Source organism: Bos mutus, chromosome 14 (assembly GCF_027580195.1).
Source record: "Bos mutus isolate GX-2022 chromosome 14, NWIPB_WYAK_1.1, whole genome shotgun sequence".
In the NCBI taxonomy this organism is placed as follows: Eukaryota; Metazoa; Chordata; class Mammalia; order Artiodactyla; family Bovidae; genus Bos; species Bos mutus.
In genome coordinates this window covers 52,039,737-52,066,597 of record NC_091630.1, presented here as the reverse complement: position 1 = coordinate 52,066,597, position 26,861 = coordinate 52,039,737, and the positions used below count along the sequence as shown (strand labels likewise).

Below are 26,861 nucleotides of genomic sequence, written 5' to 3'. Positions count from 1 at the left end.
CTGCCGACCTGGGGGGCTCATCTTTCAGTGTCCTATCTTTTTGCCTTTTCATACTGTTGATGGGGTTCTCAAGGCAAGAATACTAAAGTGGTTTGCCATTCCCTTCTCCAGTGGACCACTTTTTATCAGGCCATGACTAGCAGGGACCTGCCCTTCAGCATTATCCATAACTTTCTGATAATCCGCGGTATGCTAGCATGAAATGTCATACTGTGTGCGATGTCCATTTCTTGATATTAATATTTTTGCTATAAGATGGCCGTTAAGGATAACCAAATCAAGATTACACGTGTTATGTGTATAAATTTGGTAGCCTGGCATAGTAATTTGGAGCCCAGCTCTGTAAATAACATTTATGATATTTTATTCTTTCTCAGTAATTGACTTCTTAGAGACTTGTTTCTCCACTGGGGATACTGTTACTTACCTTCTTGGGTTATTTTGAGAGATACACATTTCTCTCGCTCTTGACTCTCAGGTCTTTTTTCCTTCTCCCTATTTTCCCTCACCTTCCTCCCTCCCCCATTCTAGGTGTGTCATGAATAGAAAGTGTTAATAAATGCTCAGTTTTTTTTTTTTTTTTAAGTGACCACATCATTCAGCAGTGTTAGTGCCTACATTTCAGCTAGAGTATTTGTTGTTCTTTACACAGGCATGCCCTGTGACCTATTGGTGTCACTATATTAAAATGTAGAAATTCTGCTTTTAATATTTTAACTATGACAGGAATTGGTAGAAAAAGAGAAATAATTAAATCTACAAATAAAAAAGCTAGATGTTATCAATATTTTACAGTATTGCTTTGAAGAATACATGTTTTGCATTTAGCTATAAACAACTGGTGGTAAAATAGACTGAGTATATTTACTGTTACACCGTTTTTGGCAAGAAACAGAGAATCCTGGTTCCTGGGACCAGTGTGTTTATTTTATGAAAAGTCCCATGAGGACATGCTGAGTTCTTCTAATATTTTAAGCATTTCAATACTTTATATTTTTCTTTTATGTATTTTATTTAATAAATCAGTTTCTTTAGTATAGTTTTACATTATCAGGATGTTTTAAATCACCTAAAGTTACTTTGGTAAAATTCTTGAAATATAATTGAATCTTGGATAATTTAAATTGTATCAAATGTTGATTTGAATTTCTTAAGATTAGTAAAAAATACAGTGCTACTAAATCTTGCTCTGAATGAAATGCTTTTCATACTTTCTGAAAAGACTTTGGATACTGATAACACTAATTTTAAATTGTATAATCCCCTTGATTTTGAAAAAGAACACTTTTCTATCTCTTCACTGTTGTTGTTTTGTTTTTCCCCCTACTAACAATAGCTGTGATAGGACAGGACCTTGCTGGAACCGTCAGTAAGTTGACCTTTACTTTTCAAACTTCCCATCAGTCATCCATGCATGTCAGTAGTGGCGTCTACATCACACTTGCTAGAAGTCCGTGCCCTCAGACCCCGTGCCTATGCAGACCTCACCTGCACTAGCACTTTACTGAGTGAATTGCCCTCGTCATTTCACGCTTATGCTACTGAATGCACATTTCAGCAACAGCGGAAGAGGCCTTTTAAAAAAAGATTAGTATTACTGTTTTTTCAGTTTTATTTTTTAGTATGAGTTTGGTTTCCCCAGGGACTTTGTTAGGCTTTTTTGGTGGCATAAATCACTGTTATAATCTAGATATGTAACTTAAATACTTAAACTGCTTTATTTTGTGGGGCAGGATGTCAACTAGAAATGATACAGATATTATTAATTCTGGAGTTGGTGCTTGACAGTGTCATTAACATTTTCATTTCATTGAGTACATGTTGCAGACATATTAATTCAGTCATTACATTTAATCAGTGTTTAATAAGATTACAAACTAAGTCCATGGAATAATCTTTTTTTAAAAAGTTTGTGCAAAAAGCATCATTTCATGTTTAATATATGAAGTATTACAGATGTAAAATTGAGAAGTATTGTATAATCTTTACATTATAAAATGACAAGCTGTCACAAAACTTATATTTTTGAGTATTCTTAGAAAAGTATCATTTTGCTTCCTTTTATGAACAAAACTATCTGAGACGAAAACAGCAATTTTTTTAACCTTTATGGGGAGAGAAGAAGTCTTCAGGTCAAAACTCGATTTATCATAAATATACCTTTCTTCCTACCAACTAGTAACTGTATTAGAACAAAATTTATTTTCTAAACAAAGAATTACGTAACCAAACTGATCTTCATAAACTAGCACCTAAAGGTATTTAAAATTTTTAACCATATTAGTATTATGTGTGTGTATGGTATATTTTACAGTTGAGGAAGAAGTATTAATTCAGTGTAGCTTCCAAAAGCTTCATCTGCAATGATAGTAAGAAGGTTCAAACTAAGAATGGGTTACAGTAGAGACTTTCTGATAAACACGTAAATATGTAAATCTCTCTCTCTGGCTTTTTAAGCTTTTTACTTCAATTAAGTCCGCATATTCTTTTTTATTTAAACCCTATAGGAAGTATCATATTAATCTGATAACTATTTTTAAATTATTCATTGGCCTTTTGGCTTTGAGGCATTATTCCATAAAAAAATTAAATTTAATTCTTTTTCCAGTTTTTTCAAGGTAAATTAAAAAGTCTGCATTTTCTTTATTTAAAGCCTATAGGAAATACTATGTTAATCTGATAACTATTTAAAATTATTATTCATTGGCCTTCTGGCTTTGAGGCTATTCATATTACAAAACTTTAAGTTCTTTTTCCATGTTTTGAAGGTAAATTTCAGAACTTGCATGCTTTTTCTTTGTTATATTTATTTCAGAATATTCTGTTCCTTCATCTCTGTGTTTAAGGTTTGGTAGGGAAGTCTACTGCTATTTGTATTTTCAGTTCTTTAGTTAATACTTTTATTTAAAAATCAAGAGATTTAATGACATTTAAAAATGTATTTTCATTGTTATAACAGCAATATCAATTAAAAAATATTGCCAGATTTAGCACAAAGCAAGGTCGCTTGTTTATTCTTGTTGCTATACTTTTTACTACATCTCTTCAGAAAAGAATTGATTCTAAAAATTTTCTTAAGTGTTTGAAGATGAACAGAGGTATTTTTTTTTTAGTTTCATTTGACCTATAAAATAAAAATTGAATAAGTTAAATTCTAATTCAGAGATTGCATATATTATTAAACAATAGTATGACATAAATAAAGGTCCCTTTTGTGGAGACCTTCAGTGGAAATGTGAGAAACTGCCTGTGTGTTTGTAATGCTAGAGCTGAAGCTTTTCCTTTAGGTAATTAAATGTTTCATGCTACCATTTTGGTGCCAGATGAAGAATTTTCCATATTTGTAACTTACAGCTGACCAGCCCTACAACAGAATGGAGCTCTAGCCCCTCGGGAGAGGATGCAGTGGTGTCTTTTGCTGATGTGGGATGGGTAGCTGAAGAAGAAGGAGAGTGTTCAACAAGACAAAGGTTAGTTTGGGTGGCTAATAAGCCTGAGATGCAGTATTCATTATTTTAAGATGATACGTTTGCAGTATTTCCTTATTTTTAAACTTAAAACTTTTTTAAAACTTGTTTTAGTTGCAGCACACGGATCTTTTATTTGTGGTATTTGAACACTTATTTGCAGCATGTGGAGTCTATTCATAGTTCCCTCTTGTTGTTGTTCAGTCCCTAACTCATGTCCAGCTCTTTGTGACAGAGCACGCCAGGCTCCTCTGTCCTTCACTGTCTCCCAGAGTTTGCTCAGATTCATGTCCGCTGAGTCAGTGATGCTGTCTAACCATCTCATTCTCTGCTGCCCCCTTCTCCTTTTGCCTTTAATCTTTCCCAGCATCAGGGTCTTTTCCAGTGAGTCCGCTCTTCGCATCGGGGCAAAGTATTGAGCTTCAACCTCAGCACCAGTCTTCCCAATGAATATTCAGGGTTGATTTCCTTTAGGATTGACTGGTTTAATCTCCTTGATCTCCAAGGGACTCTCATGAGTCTTCTCCAGCACCACAGTTTGAAAGTATCAGTTCTTCAGTGCTCAGCCATCTTCATGGTCCAATTCTCGCATCCATACATGACTACTGGAAAAACCATAGCTTTGACTAAGACAGACCATTGTCCGCAAAGTGATGTCTCTGCTTTTTAGTATGCTGTCTAGGTTTGTCATAACTGTCCTCCCAAGGAGCAAAAGTCTTCTAATTTCATGGCTGCAGTCACCATCCATAGTGATTTTGGAGCCCAAGAGGATAAAATCTATGACTTCTTCCACTTTTTCCCCTTTTATTTGCCATGAAGTGATAGAACTGGATCCCATGATCTTAGGTTTTTTAATGTTGAATTTCAAGCCAGCTTTTTCACTCTCCTCTTTCACCCTCAAGAGGTTCTTTAGTTCCTCTTTACTTTCTGCCATTAAGAGTGGTATTATCTGCATTCCTTGCCCAGCGATCAAACCCAGGTCCCCTACAGTGGAAGCACAGAGTCCCAGCCACTGGACCACTGGGGAAGTCCCTGCAGTATTTCCTTTTATTAGCCTAATATGATCTCTAGTAATTCAGTTCTCTTTTTGGTCCTTTTTTTTCGGGGGGTGGAGGGGGCGGTGGGTTGTCATCTTTTCTGTTCATTTTAAGGACTCAGCTAGTATTTGTAAAGTTCTTAGAGACATATAACTGTTCTAGGTCCTTAAGAATTAGAGAATTCCTTGCCCTTCAGAAGTTTACATTCTAAAATGAAACCAGAGAGACCTTATCATAAATGTGTTTAGATAAGTAGAGTAAATATAATGGTCTTATTAGAGCAAAGGCATCACTGTGGATCATATTCGGAGAAGGCAATGGTACCCCACTCCAGTACTCTTGCCTGGAAAATCCCATGGGCGGAGGAGCCTGGTAGGCTGCAGTCCATGGGGTCGCGAAGAGTCGGACACGACTGAGCGACTTCATTTTCACTTTTCACATTCATGCATTGGAGAAGGAAATGGCAACCCACTCCAGTGTTCTTGCCTGGAGAATCCCAGGGACAGGGGAGCCTGGTGGGCTGCCGTCTATGGGGTCGCACAGAGTCAGACACGCTGAAGTGACTTAGCAGGTAGCAGGTAGATCATATTAGAAGATTTGTATGTATAGTCAGGATGAGTTTTGATTCAAAGGAGATAGTGTAAGAGAAATGCTTTCATTGATTTCATAGAGCCTGAATCAATTATTGACTTCTGTTCAATCTAATAAACACTTATTCAACTCTTCATTCTTATTAGATATCAAGGATACAGAGATAAAGTAAGACACAGTCGTGGCTTTCCAGGAATACTTGGAAATATTTGCTAGAGGAGATTACAAAAAGAAATCAATAATGGCAATACTGGAAAGACTACTAAATAAATACAGTAGGCCACTGGGGATGGGAGGTTCAGCGGGACTTCTCAGGGAGGGGATGCCAGAGCTGAGTGCTGAGGTGCAATAGGAGCCATCCAACTGGGAAGGCTGTATTACAGGGAAAGGAAACATGAATAAAGGTACTCATCAGGAGCCCACGTGGCATGTTCAGGAAACTCCAAATGGCTCTGTGAGGCTAGAGAGTAGCAGAGAAGGGTAAGCTGTAGGAGATGAATATGGAAAGTAGGTTGAGGTTTAAAGGTCATACATATTAGGGTAAGAAATTTATACTTTTTCTTGAAAGCAGTGTGGAGGCTTGGAAGAAGTTGAAGCACCATTGTAATATTACCAAATTTGTATTTTAGTTAAAATTTCCTGTAAACAGTATAAACAGTGGAGGGGAGCCAGGCCAGGAAATAGGCTAAATAAGAGATGATAAGTTTGACTAAATAAGAAACTGACAGAACACATGAGAGAAAGGACCAAAAGGATGCTCAGAAGAATTTAAAAGACTCAAACTTTTTAGGTATTGGGGTTGAGAAAGGAAGAGTCTAGGAAAAGTCCTAGGTTTCTGAGTAGGATATTATGAGAATGGGGTAACAGTTAATAAGAATATAAGAAAACAGATTTCTTTTTGGTGGACAGGAATAGGAGGTAGTCCAGTGTAGACTACACTGTGCTTGAGTGTCCTGTGGGACACTTGCTCTGGAGGTTGTTGATATAGTTAGATATTGATAAGGACATGTGGATGGAATGGCTGATACCCAGAATACTCAAGGAGCATATATAAGACAAGAAATGCTTGGAAGTAAATAAGGGAAAAAGAAAGAGGGGACTTCCCTACCCCCTAGAGGCAGCTCAAAAGGCAGGAGGAAAACCAACAGAGTGTTGTCTTGGAAGGAGAGGTAGGAGAGCTTCAGAGAAGTGGAGTAAGCTGCCATCAGTGTCAAATACTTAGAGGTGAGTAAACCAAAACACTAGCAGGTTTCCATTTTGTTTTGTAGTTGAAAGATGACTTTAGCAAGAGTAATTTTATTTGAATGATATTTGCTGAGTAAAATAAGGACCAAATAATCCAATAGCAAAGAAGGAATTTGATTTGAATGATAGGTAGGGGAGGGGCCACAACATTACATGAACAGACCAGGTTATTACAGGATTAGCAGGTAAAGAGGCTTTCTTTTTTAAGATGTTTGTTTTTTGACTAAACTTTTAATTTTGAGATAATTATAGATTCTTCTGGAGAAGGAAATGGCAACCAACTCCAGTATTCTTGCCTAGAGAATCCCATGGACAGAGGGGCCTGGTGGGCTGCTGTCCATAGGGTCGTACAGAGTTGGACACGACTGAAGCGACTTCGCATCCGTGCATGCATTGGAGAAGGAAATGGCAACCCACTCCGGTATTCTTGCCTGGAGAATCCCATGGACAGAAGAGCCTGGTGGGATGCTGTCTATGGGGTCGCACAGAGTCGGGCACGACTGAAGCAACTTAGCAGCAGCAGCAGCACAGATTCTTCACATGCAGTTATAAGAAGTACAGAAGCACAGACGTTATAAGGGTACAGAAGCATTCTCCATACCCGTTAATCTCCAGTGGTAACGTCCTACAAAACATGGTGCATTATCATAGCCAGGATACTGACACTGCTATAGTCAAGATGCAGAATATTTCTGTAATACAAGAATCCCTCATGTTGGCTCCCTGTTATAGCCACAGTCACTTCCCTCACATCTCCAACCCCTCCTTAATTAATGGCAACCATGTACCTATTTTCCATTTTCACAGTTTTGTCATGTCAAGATAATTGTATAAATCAAGTCATACAATATGCAGTCTTTTGGGACTGGCTTTTCTCACTAAGCATAATCTCTAGTGATGCATCCAGATTGCTGTGTGTAACAGCAGTTCTTTTTTTTTTTTTTTCTAAGTGCTTAATAGCATTCCTTGGTATGGAGGGACCACAGTTTGTTTAACCATGCACTGGCTGATGGACATCTGGATTGATTCCAGTTCTTGGCTTCTCTAAGTAAAGTTAATATAAATGTACAGGATTTTGAACCAGCATGATTTTTCCTTTTTTCTGGGATAAATGCCCGTGAGTGGAGTTGTTGCTTCATGTGAGTCACAAGGTGGTTTCGTGTTTATTTTTTTAAGAAACTGGCTGAATCATTACATTCTCACCAGCCAGTTTCTGTGCTTTCTCACCATTTGATGTTTTCACTTTTTTCCTTTTTTATTTTTTGCCATTCTAATAGGTGTATATTGTGCATCTCAGGATTTTAATTTATATTTCCTTAATGGCTAATGATAAACATTTTTCATGTGTTTGCTCTCTTCATATTCTTTTGAATAGAATGTCTCTTCATGTCTTTTTCCCAGTTTCTAATTGGGTTTTCTTTTGAGAGTTCTTTGTATATGCTAGATATGAGTCATTTTTCAGGTATGTGGTTTATAAACATTTTCTCCCAAATGTAGGGCAAGTAGCACAAGTAAAGTGGGACAGGTTAAAGCTTGTCTTTTCCTCTGTTAACAGTCTTTAACAGAGCAAAACTTTAAAATTTTAATTTGTTCCTTTTTCCTTTTATGGATCATACTTTTGGTGTCAGTATAAGAAATCTGTACCTAGTGTTAAGATCCTTCAGATTTTTCTCCTGTTTTTTGTTTTTTCAAGCTTATAGTTTTATGTTTTACAGTTAAGTCTCTGATCCTTTGGTTTTGGTATCAGGATAATAACAAGCTTCAAAAAATGAAGCTTATCTATTTTCTGAAGAGATTGTGTAGAACTGGCATTAATTCTTTAAGCATTTAGAAGAGTTATCCTGTGAGCCATCTGGATCTGGAGATTTCTTTTTGGTGACATTGATTGATTGATTTTTTTCATGGAAAGGCATTTTAGATTGTGCACATAAGCGATATCTGTGATATATGTCTTTCTCTGACTGACTGAGTCTGATAATCTCCAGGTCCATCTGTGTTGCTGCAGATGGCATTATTTCATTCTTTCTGAGTAATATTCCATTTTATATATTTACCATATCTTCTTTATCCATTCATCTGTGGATGATTTAGGTTTTCCATGTCTTGGCTTATTGTAAACAGTGGTGCAGTGAACACTGGGTGGATGTATCCTTTCAAACCATGTTTTTTTCCAGATCAAAAGGGGGACTGCTGGATTATATGGTAGTTCCAGTTTTAGGTTTTAAGGAACCTCCATACTGTTCTCTATAGTGACTGTGCCAGTTTACATTCCCACCAACAGTGTAGGAGGGACCCCTTTTCTCCACACTTTCTCTAGCATTTTATGTTTTGTGTATTTTTTGATGAGGACCATTTTGACTGGTGTGAGGTCTTTATTGTAGTTTGATTTGCATTTCTCTAATAATTAGTGGTGTTGATCATCTTTCATATGCTCCTTGGCTATCTGTATGTCTTCTTTGGAGAAATGTCTTCTGTGCATTTTTAAATTTTTTAATATTGAGCTGTATGAGTTGTATGTAAATTTTGGTGACTAATCCCATGTTGGTTGCATCATTTGCAAATATTTTATACCGTTCTGTGGTTTGTTTTTCTCATTTTGTTTATGGTGTACTTTGTTGTGCAAATGCTTTTGAGTTTAATTTGTTTAGGTCCCATTTGTTTATTTTTGTTTTTATTTCCATTACTCTGGGAGACAAATTGAAAAAGATACTGCTGTGATTTATGTCAAACGGTCTTCTGCCTATCTGGTCTTAAAGTTAGGTTTTTAATCCATTTTGAGTTTATTTCTGTGTGTATGATGTTAAAGAATGTTTGATTTCATTCTTCTACATGTGGCTGTCCACTTTCCCAGCAGCATTTACTGAAGAGACTTGTCTTTCCTCCATTTTATAGTCTTGCCTCTTTTGACATCGATTAATTGGCCATAGGTGTAGTTAAGTTTTGGTGAGTTTTAAAATTATGAGTTCAAGTTCCTTAATAAAGTTATGTGACTATTTTATGAATTTCATATTGGAAGAGATATAGTAGATTGTATTTTTACCTCTGAGGTCTCTAGAAATCTGTCCCCTGTTTCATTCCTGATATTAGTAATTTATGTCTTCTCTTTTTAAAATATTTGTCCATGTATTAATCTTTTCAAAGAACAAGACTTCACTTTTATTGATTTTTCTTTTTTTTTCAATTTTACTGATTTCTGCTCCAATCTATTATTTTCTTCCTTCTGCTTGCTTTAAGTTTATTTTGCCTTTTTTCCCTAGGTTTTTTAGGTGAGAGTTGATGTTATTGAAACTTTCTTTTTTCTAATTAAGCATTTAGTGCTGTAAACTTCTCAACACTGCTTTTATCTGCATCCCACAAGTTTTGGTATGTTGTAATTATATTGTAATCCAGTTCATTGTATTTTTTGATTTCCCTTGAGACAACCTCTTTTAACTGTTGAAGTTAGAAGTTTGTTGTTCAGTTTCCAAATGTTGGAAATTTTGCTATTTTTCAGTTACTAAGTTCTGGTTTGATTCTGTTGTGATCAGAGGACACAACTGTATTCAGTTGTCCCTTGAATAACACAGGTTTGGACTGTGGGGGGCTATTTGTGTACAGATATTTTCCATTGTAAGTAGTATAGTCCTGTACAATCCAAGGGTGGTTGTCTACAGAATCTGAGGCACTGTGTATGCGACTTTGGTGAGGGTTGGAGCCCCTAAATCCTGTGTTGTTCAAGGGTCATTTGTATTTTCATCCCTTTAAAAATTTGTTGAGATTTTTTTAATGGTCCAAGATATAGGTCATTTTGGTTTATGTTGCATGAGTAATAGAAAAGAATGTGTACTGTTGTTAATGGAATGTGCTATAAATGTCAAATAGATCCTGTTGGTTGATAGTGTTGCTAAATTCTTCTGTATGCTTCTTGATTCCCTGTTTATTCTAACAGTTATTGTGGAGGAGGTGTTGAAGTCTCTAACGGTATTTGTGGATTTCTCCTTTCTGTTCTATCAGCTTTTGGTTTCCATATTTTGGAATTTTATTGTTTGGTGCATACATATTTAGGATTGCTGTGTCTTTTATCTTCTTACTCTTATGTAATGTTACTCTCTGCCCCTGGTAATTTTCTTTGCTCTTAAGTCCATGTAATGAAATATAATTGTCACAACTGGCTTTTTTTGGTTGATGTTTGCATAATCTTTTTCTTTTGACTTTCATCCTGCCTATATAATTACCTTTGAAGTGAGTTTCTTATAGACTATTGTTGGATCATATTTTTAAATTTATTCTGCCAATCTGTCTTTTAATTTTTGTATATAAACTATTTACATTTATGTAATTATTATTTTGGCGCAGTGGCAAAGAATCCACCTGCAATGCAGGAAACTCAAGAAACACAGGGTCAATCCCTGGGTGAGGAAGATACCATAGAGTGGGAAATGGCAACCTGCTCCAGAATTCTTGCCTGGAAAACTCCATGGACAAAGAAGCCGGGAGGGCTACAGTTCATGGGGTAGCATGACAGAGCGACTGAGCACACATAAAATTATTATGTTAGGTCTTATAATTTCTTAAAAAACTTCTCTGCAGACACATTGAATGACATAGGACAATATAATATAATATTTGAAATTAATAGTTTATTTTCTCAAGAGGAGAATTTAAATTATCATTGTGTTTTTCTTTCTGTCTGATGCAGAGTTCTTTTTTTATTGCTTTGTTTCTGTTTAGAGAATTTCTTTGAGCCATTCTTTTTGGATAGATTCTGCTTGCAATAAATTCTTTGAGTTTTTATTAATTTGAGAATTATTGATTGTCCCAGTCTTGAAGTATATGCTTTTGCTGGATATAAGGTTAGAATTTCATAGAATTTTCTTTTAGTACTTGAAAAATGTGCCATTTTCTTCAAGCCTCCATGGTTTCAGTTGAGAAAACCTCTGTCCTTCAAATAGGACCTCTTTCCTATTAGGGAAAAACTTTCTCTAGTTGCTTTATAATTTTCTTTTATTTATCTTGGTTTAAAAAGTTAACACAAATTAAATTAAAAAAAATTTTGTCTTACACTTTTGAGAATACTTTCTGACAAAGGCCTTAAACAATGTCTGAGGGCATGTTCATGAAACAACCTCCTCTAAAATGGACAGTTTTATTTAACTGATAAACTGATTTTTTTCAAGAGCTCCTAATAGCATTTGGGGAGCTGGCAAACCAAACTGTATCCTAATTTAAATAAAGCATGTAAGTTATCAAGACTGAGAAATAGTTCTAATTTATCTGTGTTTAGTGGTGGGGAAATACTATGTAAAGATATCCTTATTCTTTTTACTAAAGTTGCACAATTCAAATTCACGTATAAAATAGTGAGATGTGCCTTACTATAAGGCATGTCACCTCTCTTCCCCTTCTCCAGAAAAGGAATATTAGGTCATTTACAATTCTTTTGCCATTATTACTTTTAATGGGGCTTCCCTGGTAGCTCAGCTGGTAAAGAATCCGCCTGTAACGCAGGAGACCCTGGTTTTATTCCTGGGTCAGGAAGATCCACTGGAGAAGGGACAGGCTACCCACTCCAGTATTCTTGGGCTTCCCTGGTGTTTCAGTTAGTAAAGAATCCCCCTGCAATGTGGGAAACCTGGATTCGATCCCTGGGTTAGGCAGATCCCTTGAAAAAGGGAATGGTTACCCATTGTAGTATTCTGGCTTGGAGAATTCCACGGACTCTACAGTCCATGGGGTCACAAAGAGTCAGACACAACTAAGAAACTTTCACTTTCAGTATATACTTTTTGCTGTGCTTTGTGTTCATTGCTTTGTGTGGTCTTTCTCTAGTTGTGGCCGTGGGGGCTACTCTTCATTGTGGTGCATGGGCTCCTCTCATCGCGGTGGTTTCTCTTGTTGCGGCTCTAGAGCACAGGCTCTGTCGCTGTGGTGTGTGGGCTGTAAACATGCAGGCGTCCGTAGCTGCAGCATACAGGCTCGGTGGTTGCGGCTCACGGGCTCGAGTGAGGGCTCAGTGGTTGTGGTGCACAGGCTTTAGTTGCCCAGCAGCATGTGGAGTCTTCCCAGACCAGGGATCAACCCTGTGTCCCCCGCGTTGGCAGGCAGATTCTTTCCCACTGCACCACCAAGGAAGTCCTGCCATTATTTTTTTGAGTACTTTTTCAGCCTTGCCTTTTTACTCCTCTCCTCTTAGGACCCAGATGACACAAATGTTAGAGCTTCTGTTGTTGCAGGTTACTGAGACTCTGCTCCATGTTTCAGCCTTGCCTTTTTATTCCTCTCCTTTTAGGACCCAGATGACACAAATGTTAGATCTTCTGTTGTTGCAGGTCACTGAGACTGCTCCATGTTTTTTTCCTAGTTGGTTCATTTTTTGTTTTCCTGATTAGATAATTTCTATTGTTCTGTCTCTAAATTCACTGTCAATTCCCTCTGTCGTCGTCATTCTGCTTTTGATCCTATGCATTGTGGTTTTTAGCTTTAAAATTTTTATTTGCCCCCCCCCCCTTTTTTTGCTGAGACTTTTTTTTTTTTTTTCCATTTGTTTCAAGAGTGGTGGTGAACGCTCACTGAAGCATTTTTATTGTAGCTGCTTTAAAATCAGTCAGATAGTTCTCACATCTCCTGTCATCTCAGAGTTGGCATCTGTCATTTGTCTTTTTTCATTCAATTTGTGTTCTTTCTGGTTATTGTCATGAGAAGTGATTTTATTGAAATCCAGGTATTTTGAGTATCTGAGACCTTGGATCATTTAAACTTTTTCTTTTACTAATAGCTTTCACTAATAGCAAGGGAAGCGTGGGTGCCACTTTGTTACTCCCAAGTGGGAGCAGAATCCAGGTTTCCCACTCAGCCTCCATTCACCCCGAGGGCAGTGGTCCTTATTTTCACCCGGCAAGCAGTGGGTGCTCCAGCTCTTCAGGAAGCCATCTGGAACACAATCCTCGCAGATGGGAGGATGCCTCATTACTGCTGGATGAGGTGTAATTCTGGGCTCCCCAAATTGTCTCCACTACCCTACAGGGCTTCCCAGGTGGCGCTAGCAGTGAAGAATCTGCCTGCCAGTGCAGGAGACCTAAGAGACACGGGTTCAGTCCCTGGGTCGGGAAGATCCTCTGGAGAAGGGCATGGCAACCCACTCCAGTGTTCTTGCCTGGAGAATCCCATAGACAGAGAAGCCTGGAAGGTTATAGCTCATAGGGCTGCACAGAGTTGGACGTAACTGAAGCAACTTAGCACACACCCACACATTGCTTGTTCACCCTTGGAGGTAAATGGAAATGGCCCTCTGGATAATGTGTACACAGAAGGATTGTCTGATAGAGGAAATGCCTTTCACTATACAAAAAGGCTTCCCAGGTGGCACTAGTGGTAAAGAACCTGCCTGCTAGTGCAGGAGACATAAGAGACAAGGGTTTGATCCCTGGTCGGGAAGATCCCCTGGAGAAGGGCATGGCAACCCACTCCAGTGTTCTTGCCTGGAGAATCCCATGGACAGAGGAGCCTGGAGGGCTACAGTCCATGGGGTTGCAAAGAGACTGAAGCGACTTAGTACACATGCACCCACAGGGAGGTGGGGTAAGTCCTGGCTTTCTCCAACACTCCCTTGTAGGGATTCAGGCACCTCATTGCAGCCTGAAAAGGAGGGAAGTTTAAGTCTTTGTAGCATGGTGGAGGTAGAGCTACAGTGTTTCCTGTGATGTTTGCCTTGAGCAGAGCCACTGTTTTATTTATAAGTTATCTATCATGGGAGGCTGCCCCTTTCTTGGTGCTTTGGCTAAAGAGTAGGCTTTTGTTGGGGCTTTTTTTTCTTCCCTGCATCTCTTGGCATGTCTGGGTTACTCGAGCACCCAGTCTACCATATATAAGGCAGAAGGAAAACTCAGGGAACTCCTATGATTTTTTTTTTTCTTGATTTCAGGTCCCACCCCATATGCCTTCTCTCCACCTGAGAGTCATCTTACATTTGTTGTATATATGATATCCAGAGATTTTAGTTGTAGTGAGGATGAAGAATAGTGAAAGGTTCATTTGCTCCATCTTCCTCAAGATAAGTCTCTAAAGGGCTTTTAACACAAATGTCATGTTTGTACTTGATGTGACATTATAGGGTAGCTATTATGGGGATTGTGGTTGTAGAGTAGTTGAGTTGGTATAATGGATCTGGATAATGGATTCTGTCTGTGATGTTGAGAGTAACTGGCTAAAGGATCTTTGAAAAGGTGCCTGGCAGTATTCTAGGCAAAGATCATCTGATTGTGAACAAAGTGAGAAGGAAACAGAGAAGATCCAGTTGGATCTGCCTGGAGGAGGAAGTAGACACATAGGTGGGAAGTGGTCCCAGACTTCCAAGGTTAGCGACGTGGCCCACATGAGTAGGAAAAGTGGGTGGACTTTCTTTTGCAGTGTGGTGCTGTATCACTTTTTGCATCAGTTGTGATTAACTATCGTTGTTACTGTTTTCAGTCTCTCAGTCGTGTCCGACTCTTTGCAACCCCATGGACTGTAGCACGCCAAGTTTCCCTGTCCTTCACCATCTCCCAGAGCTTCTTCAAACTCATGTCCTTTGAGTTGGTGATGCCATCCAACCATCTCATCCTCTGTTGTCCCCTTTTCCTGCCTTCAATCTTTCCTAGCATCAGGGTCTTTTCTAGAGTCAGCTCTTTGTATCAGGTGGCCAAAGTATTGGCACTTCATGTGTATAAATCTGGATGTCTGGGGGAAGGTACTGTTATTTTCCCGTGGCTGAAAAGAAACTCACTCAGTTGTGTCCAGATCTTTGCAACCCCATGGACTATAGAGTCCATGGAATTCTCCAGGCCAGAATACTGGAGTGGGTAGCTTATCCCGTCTCCAGGGGCTCTTCCTGACCCAGTAATCGAACCAGGGTTTCCTGCATTGCAGGTGGATTCTTTACCAACTGAGCTATCAGGAAGCTGATATCCTAATAAATAGGCTGACAAAGTCTCACCATCTTCCCACAGAAGGGAGCTTTGAGGAAGCTCTATTTGGTCAGTTTCATATACCAGATCAAGTGTTTTTTACAGATTGATGAAATAGCAAATTTACCATAGAATGTATTTTAATCAGTAGGATAAAATAGAAGGATGAGAGCTGATGGAATTTTACTTTGTCTTGACAATTACTTAATGCTGATCCTTTTACCAGGCCGTTTGAGTTTTTTTTCATCTGTCACTTTGATATTAACTGCATTTCTATGGGAGCTTTATAGCTTAAACTTATAACTTAACTTAAAAACATGAAATAGAGTACCTCTAAGATTCATATATAGCCATTTGAGTGTTTCTCTGCCTCTCACATTTATGTGAAAGTCAAAGCTGTTCAGTATATAATTATTTCTCCCTTGAAATTTATGTTGATGGCATTTCTTTAACAGTTGGTTACAGTGTTACGGTATTCTCTCTCTGGGAAAATGGCATAAGCGTGAGTTATTGCATAATTGAATTTTTTTTTCTAAATAATTTGAACTTGAGTCTTTCACCTCTAAATTGAAAGTGCTAATACCTACATTGAGAGAATTTTGAAAGACATGAGAAAACTTATAGCACAGTGACACGTACTATGCAAATCTTTTTTCTCTCTTTACACATTTTCATTTCCCTTTGAATTAAAAGAATAGCCTCATAATTGAAAAGAAATCTTCATTTTTATAAGAAGCATTGAGATTCTTAGAAAGAGTCAATATAACTGATCATCTTTCTCAGATAATTAAGTTGTTCTCTTTGATACTAATACTTTCTGGAGACTGTGTGGTCTTTGGACATAGACACACAGCATAACATTTGTTCTCTGTGTGATGAAATTAAAGACTATAATCTCTGTGGCTTCTCGCAGACATCATAGGCATTGTTATCAAGTTTCTGATTGCTTTTGGAGTACAGCAGTTGTAAATTTTATTTTTTAATTGTTGTTCATTCAGAGTCATGTTCAACTCTTTGTAATTGCATTGACTGCAGCACACCAGGCTTCCCTGTCGTGCTCAAACTAAGTCCATTGAGTTGGTGATGCTGTCTAACCATCTCATCCTCTGCCACCCTCTTCTCCTTTTGCCTTCAGTGTTTCCCAGCATCAGGGTCTTTTCCAGTGAATCAGCTCTTTCCATCAGGTGGCCAAAGTATTGGAGTTTGAACTTCAGCAGTCAGTCCTTCCAGTGAATATTCAGGGTTGATTTCCTTTAGGATTGACTGGTTTGATCTCTTTGCTGTCCAACTTCTGCTATACAGTGAAGTGATTCCGTTATACATATAAATACATTGTTTTTTATATTCTTTTTCATTATGGTTAGTACCAGGATATTGAATACAGTTCCCTGTGGTATACAGTAGGACCTTGTTGTTTATTCATCCTAGGTATGAAGTGAAGTGAAATCACTGTTGTGTCTGACTCTTAGCGACCCCATGGACTGTAGCCTACCAGGCTCCTCCACCCATGGGATTTTTCCAGGCAAGAGTACTGGAGTGGGTTGCCATCTCCTTCTCCAGGGGATCTTCCCGACCCAGGGATCCAACCCGGGTCTCCCACATTGTAGGCAGACGCTTTTACTGTCTGAGCCACCAGGGAAGTCATCCTATAATGTATAATGGTTGCCATCTGCTAATTCCAAATTCTCACTCCATTCCTTCCTTAATCCCTCTCCCACCTGACAACTGCAGGTCTGTTCTCTGTTTCTGTTTCATAGATAAGTTCATTTGTGTTATCTTTCAGATTCAGTGTTTAAGTGGTATCATGTATTTGTCTTTCTCTTTCTGACTTACCTCACTTAGTATGATAATCTCCAGGTCCATTCACATCGCTGCAAGTGGCATTATATCATTTTTTTTGATGGCTGAGTAGGATTCCATTGTATATATGTACCATATGTTCTTTATCCATTTGTCTGTTGGCATTTACATTGTTTTCATGTAGCTATTGTAAATAGTGCTGCTATGAACATTGAGGTGCATGTATCTTTTTGGATTATAGTTTTGTCTGGATATATGCCCGTGAGTAGGATTGCTGGATTATATGGTAACTATTTTTAGTTTTTTAAGGAACCTTCTGTATCGTTTTCCATAGTAGCTGCACCAATTTACATTTCCAACAACAGTGCAGGAGGGTTCCCTTTTCTCCACACCCTTGCCAGCATTTGTTATTTGTACTTTTTTTAATGATGGCCATTTTGACCCAAGTGAGATGGTATCTCATTGTAGTTTTGGTTTGCATTTCTCCGATGATAATAAGCAATGTTGAACACTTTCCATGTGCCTGTTTGCCATCTGTCTGTCCTCTTTGAAGAAATGTCTACGTAGGTCTTCTGCTCCCCACCCCCCCTTTTTAAAATTTTATATAATAGCCAGGGATTAGTTGCAGCACGTGGGATTTAGTTCCTTGACCAGGGATCAAACCCAGGTCCCCTGAGTTGGGAGCATGGGGTCTTAGCCAGGGACCACCAGGAAGTCCCTTCTGCCTGTTTTTTAATTGCCTTGTGTTTTTGTTGTTGAGTTGTATGAGCTGTTTGCACATTTTGGAAATTAAGCCCTTGTTGGTCCCATCGTTTGCATGTTTTCTCCCTGGAGTAGAATGTTATGTAAGGAATATCTAAATGTTTCAAGGTTAATTTCAGTTTGTTCATTCTTTATTAATGTTAATTTCCAGTTGTATCTGATTGCCCACATTTGTATCAAACTAAGTATGTATTAAACAAAAAAATTATAGATTCACATGATTTGAAAGTATTTGAGGTAGCTCTTCTTAATACATTACCAGAATGTTTTTAATCCAATGACTAAGAGGAACATATTTACAAAAACCTGACATAAAAATAGTGAATAAAGTGAGACTGAAGACTTTGGCTAACGATATCAAGTATAAAATGGAATGTGCTGTTCTTTTTAAAGCAGTATTGGGGAAGAATCCTGACCTCAGAGGACGATAGTGGGGTAACAAGACTCCAAAGGCAGGCAAGCAGGCTGGCTTGCTCTGAAGCTCCATAGTGAGAATGTAGGCCAGGGGACATAATGGTTCAGAGCAAGGTAGTTTCCCACTCACAGCACAACGGACAGCAGATGTTATTCATTCCCATCTTAATCTTAATTATTTGGTTGGTGTTCAGTTGCTAAGCGTGTCCAACTCTTTGTGACCCCATGAGCTGAGGCAGGGCCAGTCTTCCCTGTCCTTCACTATTCCCCAGCGTTTGCTCAAACTCAGGTTCATCGAGTTGGTGATGCCATCCAACCATCTTGTCCTCTGTCGTCCCCTTCTCCTCCTGCCTTCAATCTTTCCCAGCATTAGAGTCTTTTCTAATGAATTGGCTCTTTGCATCAGGTGACCAGAGTATTGGAGCTTCAGCATCAGTCTTTCCAGTGAATATTCAAGGTTTATTTTCTTTAGGATTGACTGGTTTGATCTGCTTGCTGTTCAACAGACTCTCTAGAGTGCAGCACCATGATTCGAAAGCATCAATTCTTTGGCGCTCCGCCTTTATGGTCCAACTCTCACATCGGTACATGACTACTGGAAAAACCACAGCTTTGACTAGATGGACCTTTGTTGGCAAAGTGATAGCTCTGCTTTTTTAATATGCTGTCTAGGTTTGTCATAGCTTTTCTTTGAAGGAGCAAGCATCTTTTAATTTTGTGGCTGCAGTCACCATCTGCAGTGATTTTGGAGCCCAAGAAAGTAGTCTGTCACTGTTACCACATTTTCCCCATCTATTTGCCATGAAGTGATGAGATTGGATGCCATGATCTTCATTTTTTGAATGTTGAGTTTTAAGCCAACTTTTTCACTCTCCTCTTTCAACTTCATCAAGAAGCTCTTAGTTACTCTTCACTGAAGCTCTTAGTTTCTCTTCGCTTTCTCCCATTAGAGTGGTGTCATCTGCATATCTGAGGTCGTTATATTTCTCCCGGCAATCTCAATTCCAGCTTGTGCTTCATCCAGCACTGCATTTCACATGATGTACTCTGTATATAAGTTTAAAAAGCAGGGTGACAATATACAGCCTTGACATAGTCCTTTCCTAATTTTGAACCAGTCCGTTGTTTCATGTTGGGTTCTAACTGTTGCTTCTAGACATGCATACAGGTTTCTCAGGAGGCAGGAAAGGTGGTCTCGTATTCCCATCTCTTTAAGAATTTTCCTGTTTGTTGTGGTCTACACAGTCAAAGACTTTAGCATAGTCAATGAAACAGTAGTACGTCTCTTTTTGGAATTCCGTTGCTTTTTCTACGATACAATGGATGTTGGCAATTTGATCTCTGGTTCCTCTGCCTTTTCTAAAACCAGCTTACACATCTGGAAGTTCTAGGTTCACATACTTTTGGAGCCTGACCAGGAAGATTTTGAGCATTACTTTGCTAGCATGTGAAATGAGTACAGTTGTGCAATAGTTTCAACATTCTTTGGCATTGCCTTTCTTTGGGATTAGAATGAAAACTGACCTTTTCCAGTCCTGTGGCCACTGCTGAATTTCCCAAATTTACTGTATTGAGTGCAGCACTTCAACAGCATCGTTTTATAGAATTTTAAATAGCTCAGCTGAAATTCCATCACCTTTACTAGCTTTGTTTTTAGTAATGCTTCCTCAGGCCCACTTGACTTCACATTCCAGGATATCTGGCTCTAGGTGAGTGACCACACCGTTATGGTTATCTGGGTCATTAAGATATTCATTGTATAGTTCTTCTGTGTATTCTTGCCACCTCCTCTTGATATCTTCTGCTTCTGTTCCGTCCATCCCATTTCTGTCCTTTATTGTGCCCATCTTTGCATGAAATGTTCCCTTGGTATCTCTAATTTTCTTGAAGAGATCGCTAGTCTTTCCCATTCTATTGTTTTCCTCTATTTCTTTGCATTGTTAAGAAGAAGGCTTTCTTATCGCCCCTTGCTATTCTCTGGAATTCTGCATTCAGTTGGGTGTATCTTTCCCTTTCTCTTTTGGCTTTTGCTTCTTTTCTCAGCTATTTTTAAGGCCCCCTCAGACAACCACTTGGCCTTTGTGCATTTCTTTCTTGGGAATGGTTTTGGCCACCACCTCCTGTAGAGTGTTACAAACATCCATCCATAGTTCTTCAGGCACTCTATGAGATCTCATTCCTTGAATCTGTTCGTCACCTCCATTGTATAATCATAAGGGATTTGATTTAGGTCACACCTGAATAGCCTCGTAGTTTTACTTACTTACTTCAATATAAGCCTGAATTTTTCAATAAGGAGCTGATGATCTGAGTCACAGTCAGCTCCACGTCTTGTTTTTGCTAACTGGATAGTGCTTCTCCATCTTCCACTGCAAAAAATATGATCAGATTTTGGTGTTGACTATCCAGTGATGTCTGTATGTAGAATCATCTCTTGTGTTGTTGGAAAAGGGTGTTTGCTATGACCAGTGCATATCTCTTGGCAAAACTGTTAACCTTTGCACTGCTTAAATTTATACTTTAAGACCAAACTTGCCTGTTACTCCAGGTATTCCTTGACTTACTACTTTTGCATTCCAATCCCCTGTGATGAAAAGGACATCTTTTTTGATGTTCTAGACGGTCTTGTACCAGGGCTTCCCTGGTGGCTCAGATGGTAAAGAATCTGCCTGCAAAGTGGGAGACCCAGGTTTCCCTGGGTTGAGAAAATCTACTGAAGAAGGGAATGGCAACCCACTCCACTATACTTGCCTCAAGAATCCCATGGACGGGAGCCCGGTGGGCTACAGTCATTGGGTCACAAAGAGTTGAACGTGACTGAGTGACCAACACTTCCATTTTTCTAGAAGGTCTTGTAGATCTTCATAGATCTACATACTTCAACTTCTTCAACATTAGTGGTTGGGGCATAGACTTGGATTACTGTGATGTTGGATGATTTGCCTTGGAAACGAACTGAGATCATTCTGTTGTTTTTGAGATTGTGCCTAAGTACTGCATTTCAGACTCTCTTGTTGACTTTAGGGGTACTGTGTTTCTTCTAAGGGATTCTTGCCCCCACAGTAGTAGATACAATGGTCATCTGAATTAAATTCACTCATTCCTGTCCATTTTTGTTCACTGATTCCTAAAAGGTCGATGTTCACTCTTGCTATCTCCTGCTTGACCACGTCCAATTTACCTTGATTCGTGGACCTAACATTCCAGGTTTCTATGCAGTATTATTCTTTATAGCATAGGACTTGACTTTTATACCACCAGACACATCCACACCTGAGTGTTGTTTCTGCTTTGGGCCTGCCACATCCTTCTTTCTGGAACTATTTCTCTGCTCTTTCCCAGTAGAATATTGGCCATCTACCTACCTGGAGGGTTCATCTTCTAGTGTCATCTTTTTGTCTTTTCATACTGTTCATGAACAATATGAAATTATTTGGTACTAGTCATTAACAATTAATTAATATATATCAATAAAGTACTGTGGTCAAGGGTAATTTCTGCTAAATATCACTTATAGGAAGATCTAGCTTTTAAAATACAAAACAAGAGGATTTTGTTGAACAGAATCAAGAATAGGTGTTAAATCCCACTAGTCATCTGTCTAGTGAGAAGTCATCTGTCTAGTAAGAACAGAAGCAAAAAGCAAAAGAGAAAAGGAAAGATATACACATCTGAATGCAGACTTCCAAAGAATAGCAAGGAGAGATAAGAAGGCCTTCCTCAGCAATCAATGCAAAGAAATAGAGGAAAACAATAGAATGGGAAAGACTAGCGATCTCTTCAAGAAAATTAGAGATAGCAAGGGAACTTTTCATGCAAAGATGGGCACAATAAAGGACAGAAATGGTATGGACCGAACAGAAGCAGAAGATATCAAGAAGAGTTGGCAAGAATACACAGAAGAACTGTACAAAAAAGATCTTTATGACCCAGATAATCACGATGGTGTGATCACTCACCTAGAGCCAGATATCCTGGAATGTGAAGTCAAGTGGGCCTTAGGAAGCATCACTATGAACAAAGCTAGTGGAGGTGATGGAATTCCAGTTGAGCTATTTTAGATCCTAAAAGATGATGCTGTGAAAGTGCTGCACTCAGTATGTCAGCAAATTTGGAAAACTCAGCAGTGGCCACAGGACTGGAAAAGGTCAGTTTTCATTCCAATCCCAAAAAAGGCAATGCCAAGGAATGCTCAAACTACCGCACAATTGCATGCATCTCACATGCTAGTAAAGTAATGCTCACAATTCTCCAAGCCAGGCTTCAGCAATATGTGAACCATGAACTTCCAGATGTTTAAGCTGGTTTTAGAAAAGGCAGAGGAACCAGAGATCAAATTGCCAACATCTGCTGGATCATGGAAAAAAGGAAAAGAGTTCCAGAAAAACATCTATTTCTGCTTTATTGACTATGCCAGAGCTTTTGACTGTGTGGATCACCACAAACTATGGAAAATTCTGAATGAGATGGGAATACCAGACCACCTGACCTGCCTTTTGAGAAACCTGTATTCAGGTCAGGAAGCAAGTTAGAACTGGACATGGAACAACAGACTGGTTCCAAATAGGAAAAGGAGTACGTCAGGGCTGTATATTGTCACCCTGCTTATTTAACTTATATGCAGAGTACATCATGAGAAACGCTGGGCTGGAAGAAGCACAAGCGGGAATCAAGATTGCCGGGAGAAACAGTAACCTCAGATATGCAGATGGTACCATCCGTATGGCAGAAAGTGAAGAACTAAAGAGCCTCTTGATGAAAGTGAAAGAGGAAAGTGAAAAAGTTGGCTTAAAGCTCAACATTCAGAAAACCAAGATCATGGTATCTGGTCCCATCACTTCATGGCAAACAGATGGGGAAACAGTGGCTGACTTTATTTTTCTGGGCTCCAAAATCACTGCAGATGGTGATTGCAGTCATGAAATTAAAAGACGCTTACTCCTTGGAAGGAAAGTTGTGACCAACCTAGATAGCATATTGAAAAGCAGAGACATTACTTTGCCAACAAAGGTCCGTCTAGTCAAGGCTATGGTTTTTCCAGTAGTCATGTATGAATGTGAGAGCTGGACTATAAAGCAAGCTGAGTGCTGAAGAATTGATGCTTTTGAACTGTGGTGTTGGAGAAGACTCTTGAGAGTCCCTAGGACTGCAAGGAGATCCAACTAGTCCATCCTAGAGGAGATCAGTCCTGGGTGTTCATAGGAAGGACTGATGTTGAAGCTAAAACTCCAATACTTTGGCCACCTGATGCGAAGAGCTGACTCATTGGAAAAGACCCCAATGCTGGGAAAGATTGAGGGCAGGAGGAGATGGGGACGACAGAGGATGAGATGGTTGGGTGCCATCACCAACTCAACGGACATGGGTTTGGGTGAACTCTGGGAGTTGGTGATGAACAGGGAGGCCTGGAGAGCTGTGGTTCACGGTTTCAAAAAAGAGTCAGACACGACTGAGTGACTGAACTAAACTGAGTCATCTGTCTGTAGCCCCACAGTAGTCATGCCTGTCCTCCACTGTAAGTCCTTTCATGGATTACTTCCTTTGAAATAATTTCCCTGGTCCAGTTGCTTTTTTTTTAGATAGATCCAGTTGTCTTCCAACTATATGCTCACTTGGAAAATACTGTTTTCTTTCTACCCAACTGTGTGTTTTCAGTGAACTAAAATGTCAGCTTCCCCACCCTACCCCCTGTATCCTGTTGACAGAAGAGTATGTTTTTGTACTTTTCTATACTGTTCTCTCAAAATAGTGAGGGAGGCTCAGTAAAGTCACCTGGGGAATACCACTGGGTTAATTTGAAAAAATCTCAGATTCTGAGCTTTCACTGCTAGATAAGGGGAAAGGATCCTAGAGGTACATTATATTTAATTGAGAATTTTCTTTGATTAGTAGAGCTTAAAAAACCCTTAGTTTCTTAGTTTGAATTACTTTTTCCTCGGTATTTCTTAATAGCCTTCTCCTCTGAAGGATGGCAAAACAGATTGGTTCTGAGAATGAGTTATTTGTCGACTGTCTTATAAAACATATCTGTAGGAAAAAGGTGTGTGTGTTTATAATTTTAAAGTCAGGGACTTGTCAGAATTTTCATAAAACCTAAGGTTTTTCATACACAATATTACAGAGTAACTTTTTATTTTTTATGTCTTTGGTTTTCAGGCTTCTCTGTATGTCAAATCTTCCTGTGTCTTCAAGAGGATATGATCATTTCAGGATTATTTACTTTTTTTAGCGTCTAAAAATCCACACTTAAACTTCCACATTTCCTAGAATTATTTTGTCTGAATCTATAGCTGTTGACAGTATTTCACAATATAAATGTAGAGAGTATACCAAAGTTATAAAAATAGTATAGACACATAAAATATAGATGATCTGACACTGTTACTTAAATATTCTTCCTAAAGGTCCTAAACTTTTTTTCTTTCAGCCTGCCACACTCGTTTTCAAGATTAATAAGTGCTTACCCTTAGTTCTAGTAGATGGAGAAACAGAAGGATTAAATTCATCTGTAGAAATTTTACTGGGAGAGGTAGATGCTTGTTTTTCTTAAACACTGTCCTTTGCTTTTCAGTATTTAATTCTCTCTGATTGTATCTTGCCCAGAAGACATCGTAAAGGAAACTGTTTTGCCTTGTAGTTGCTCTCTTAATCCAAATTGTCATGTTATCTGGTTCCAGTTCTGGGTATTGAAATGTTCGTGGGATTTGACGATTGGCTTACTTGAATGGTAACATTTTCAAACAAACTGAAAAGCATGTAATACTTTTGGGTCCTGTGATCTAGGAGAGTATATTCACTACTAAAGTGACTACTAGTTCCTGAAAAAAGCTATTACAACATTTTGTTGCTTAATGTAGTACTCAAGATTCTGGCATTCAAAATTTATCTCTGTTTGCTATTATGATACAGACTTTATGAAATCTCTGCACTCATACATAATGTGAAAACAAACCATCATCCTCACTTCCACTCCCAATAAAATGTTCATTCATTTAGGTAAGTTTTAGTAAACAAAGCAGAATACAACTTTCATGGGAGATGGTCAAGGGTAGACGTGAGCCTTCCCCTGCAGGCGCGCTCTCTCCTGTCCACTTTCACCCACTTGCACCCCTTCGGGTACGCCGCCCCGATGCCTGTGGCAGGGCTGGCTGTCCTCTGTTCTGAGAACACTCTGCTTCTGATTTCCTGCTTTAAACTCACAGTCTCTATTCCTACTAGTCTTCCCTATTTCTCCACTGTTGTTTTGAACAAGTATGATACTGTTATATTTGAGATTTCTATATTTTACTCACATCTGTTCTGAAGACTAAAATTATATCTTTGCCAATATCCTACCTATCAATGGTTTCCTTAGTTATTTCAAGAAGTATTTTTAAAATAGTATTTTAAAAGTTTTAAAATGTTTTATTAAAAACATTAACGAGTTGTCAAGAATATAGTTGAAGTATATTAGAGTATTTGACATTGTACTGATTAAATGAAATTAAGTATCCTCCCCCTAAAAAACTTCACTCAGTAGACAGAATAATTTGTATCTTCTTGTAATTTACTGTATAGAGATGGTTAACAAAATCTGACCTTTATGAAAGGTAGGTAGAAATCAGAATTTTCCTGTCAACAAAAAGCCACAATGATTTTTTAAAAATTTAATGTCAAATTTTTTTCTTAATGCAGGTTGATTAGAATGCTTGCATCTAATCTCTCTAATCTTTCAAAGAACCTATTAATGTATTTAATCAGAGCATTGGTATTGTTTCTTTTAAATTTTTTATGTTTGTTTATGGCACCCCACTCCAGTACTCTTGCCTGGAAAATCCCATGGACAGAGGAGCCTGGTGGGCTGCGCTCCATGGGGTCGCTAGGAGTTGGACACGACTGAGCGACTTCACTTTCACTTTTTGCTTTCATGCATTGGAGAAGGAAATGGCAACCCACTCCAGTGTTCTTGCCTGGAGAGTCCCGGGGACGGCGGAGCCAGGTGGGCTGCCGTCTCTGGGGTCGCACAGAGTCGGACACGACTGAAGTGACTTAGCAATCATTACTTTTTTAAACATTTTATCACCTGTTTCTTCCCAGTGTAGGGCTTAGAAAGGAAATGGTAATTAAAGCTTTTTGCAAGCCAAATATATTTCCCTACCCCAAAAATATGCCAAATGAAAGTGAACAAGGTTAGTATTATTAAAGTTGATTATCAGGTAAGCTCAAGTAGGGCTAGGTAGTAACTAGGACATTTATTCTCCAAATATTTTTAATAATATTGTAAAAAATACTATAAAAAACAATTTACAACCATCCTGTATATGTGATAGTTTAACAGGGTATAATCAAGATTAGGTATGAAGAAAACCACCTGAATTTAGTGCAAAATACCAAATGCTAAAGGTCCAAGAATTTACTCATTCAAACACAAGGAAGAATGAATTGTTTCATTTCTCAAGCAAAAAATAGCAATATACAGTTAAAGGAACTATTTTAAAATAGGATATAACGTTGGTGAATGTTACAAGAGGGTTTTGACTACATTTAACAGAGAAGTCCAAAATAATGGTGATGGAAGTTTATTTTCCTCTCAAGTCAGAAACCCCCGAGTAGACAGTCTGAAGCTGCCAGTGGCTCCACTGTGT

General features: G+C 38.6%; 1 protein-coding gene across 1 annotated transcript in view; it reads left to right on the top strand.

Moving 5' to 3' along the window:
* The window catches only part of MTFR1 (mitochondrial fission regulator 1), a 60,100-nt gene that overhangs the window by 26,040 nt on the left and 7,199 nt on the right, over positions 1-26,861 (top strand). Inside the window, exon 4 of the mRNA XM_005892950.3 lies at positions 3,355-3,470. Within this exon, the coding sequence (XP_005893012.1) occupies positions 3,355-3,470 (116 nt within the window). The remainder of the gene's footprint in view (positions 1-3,354; positions 3,471-26,861) is intronic.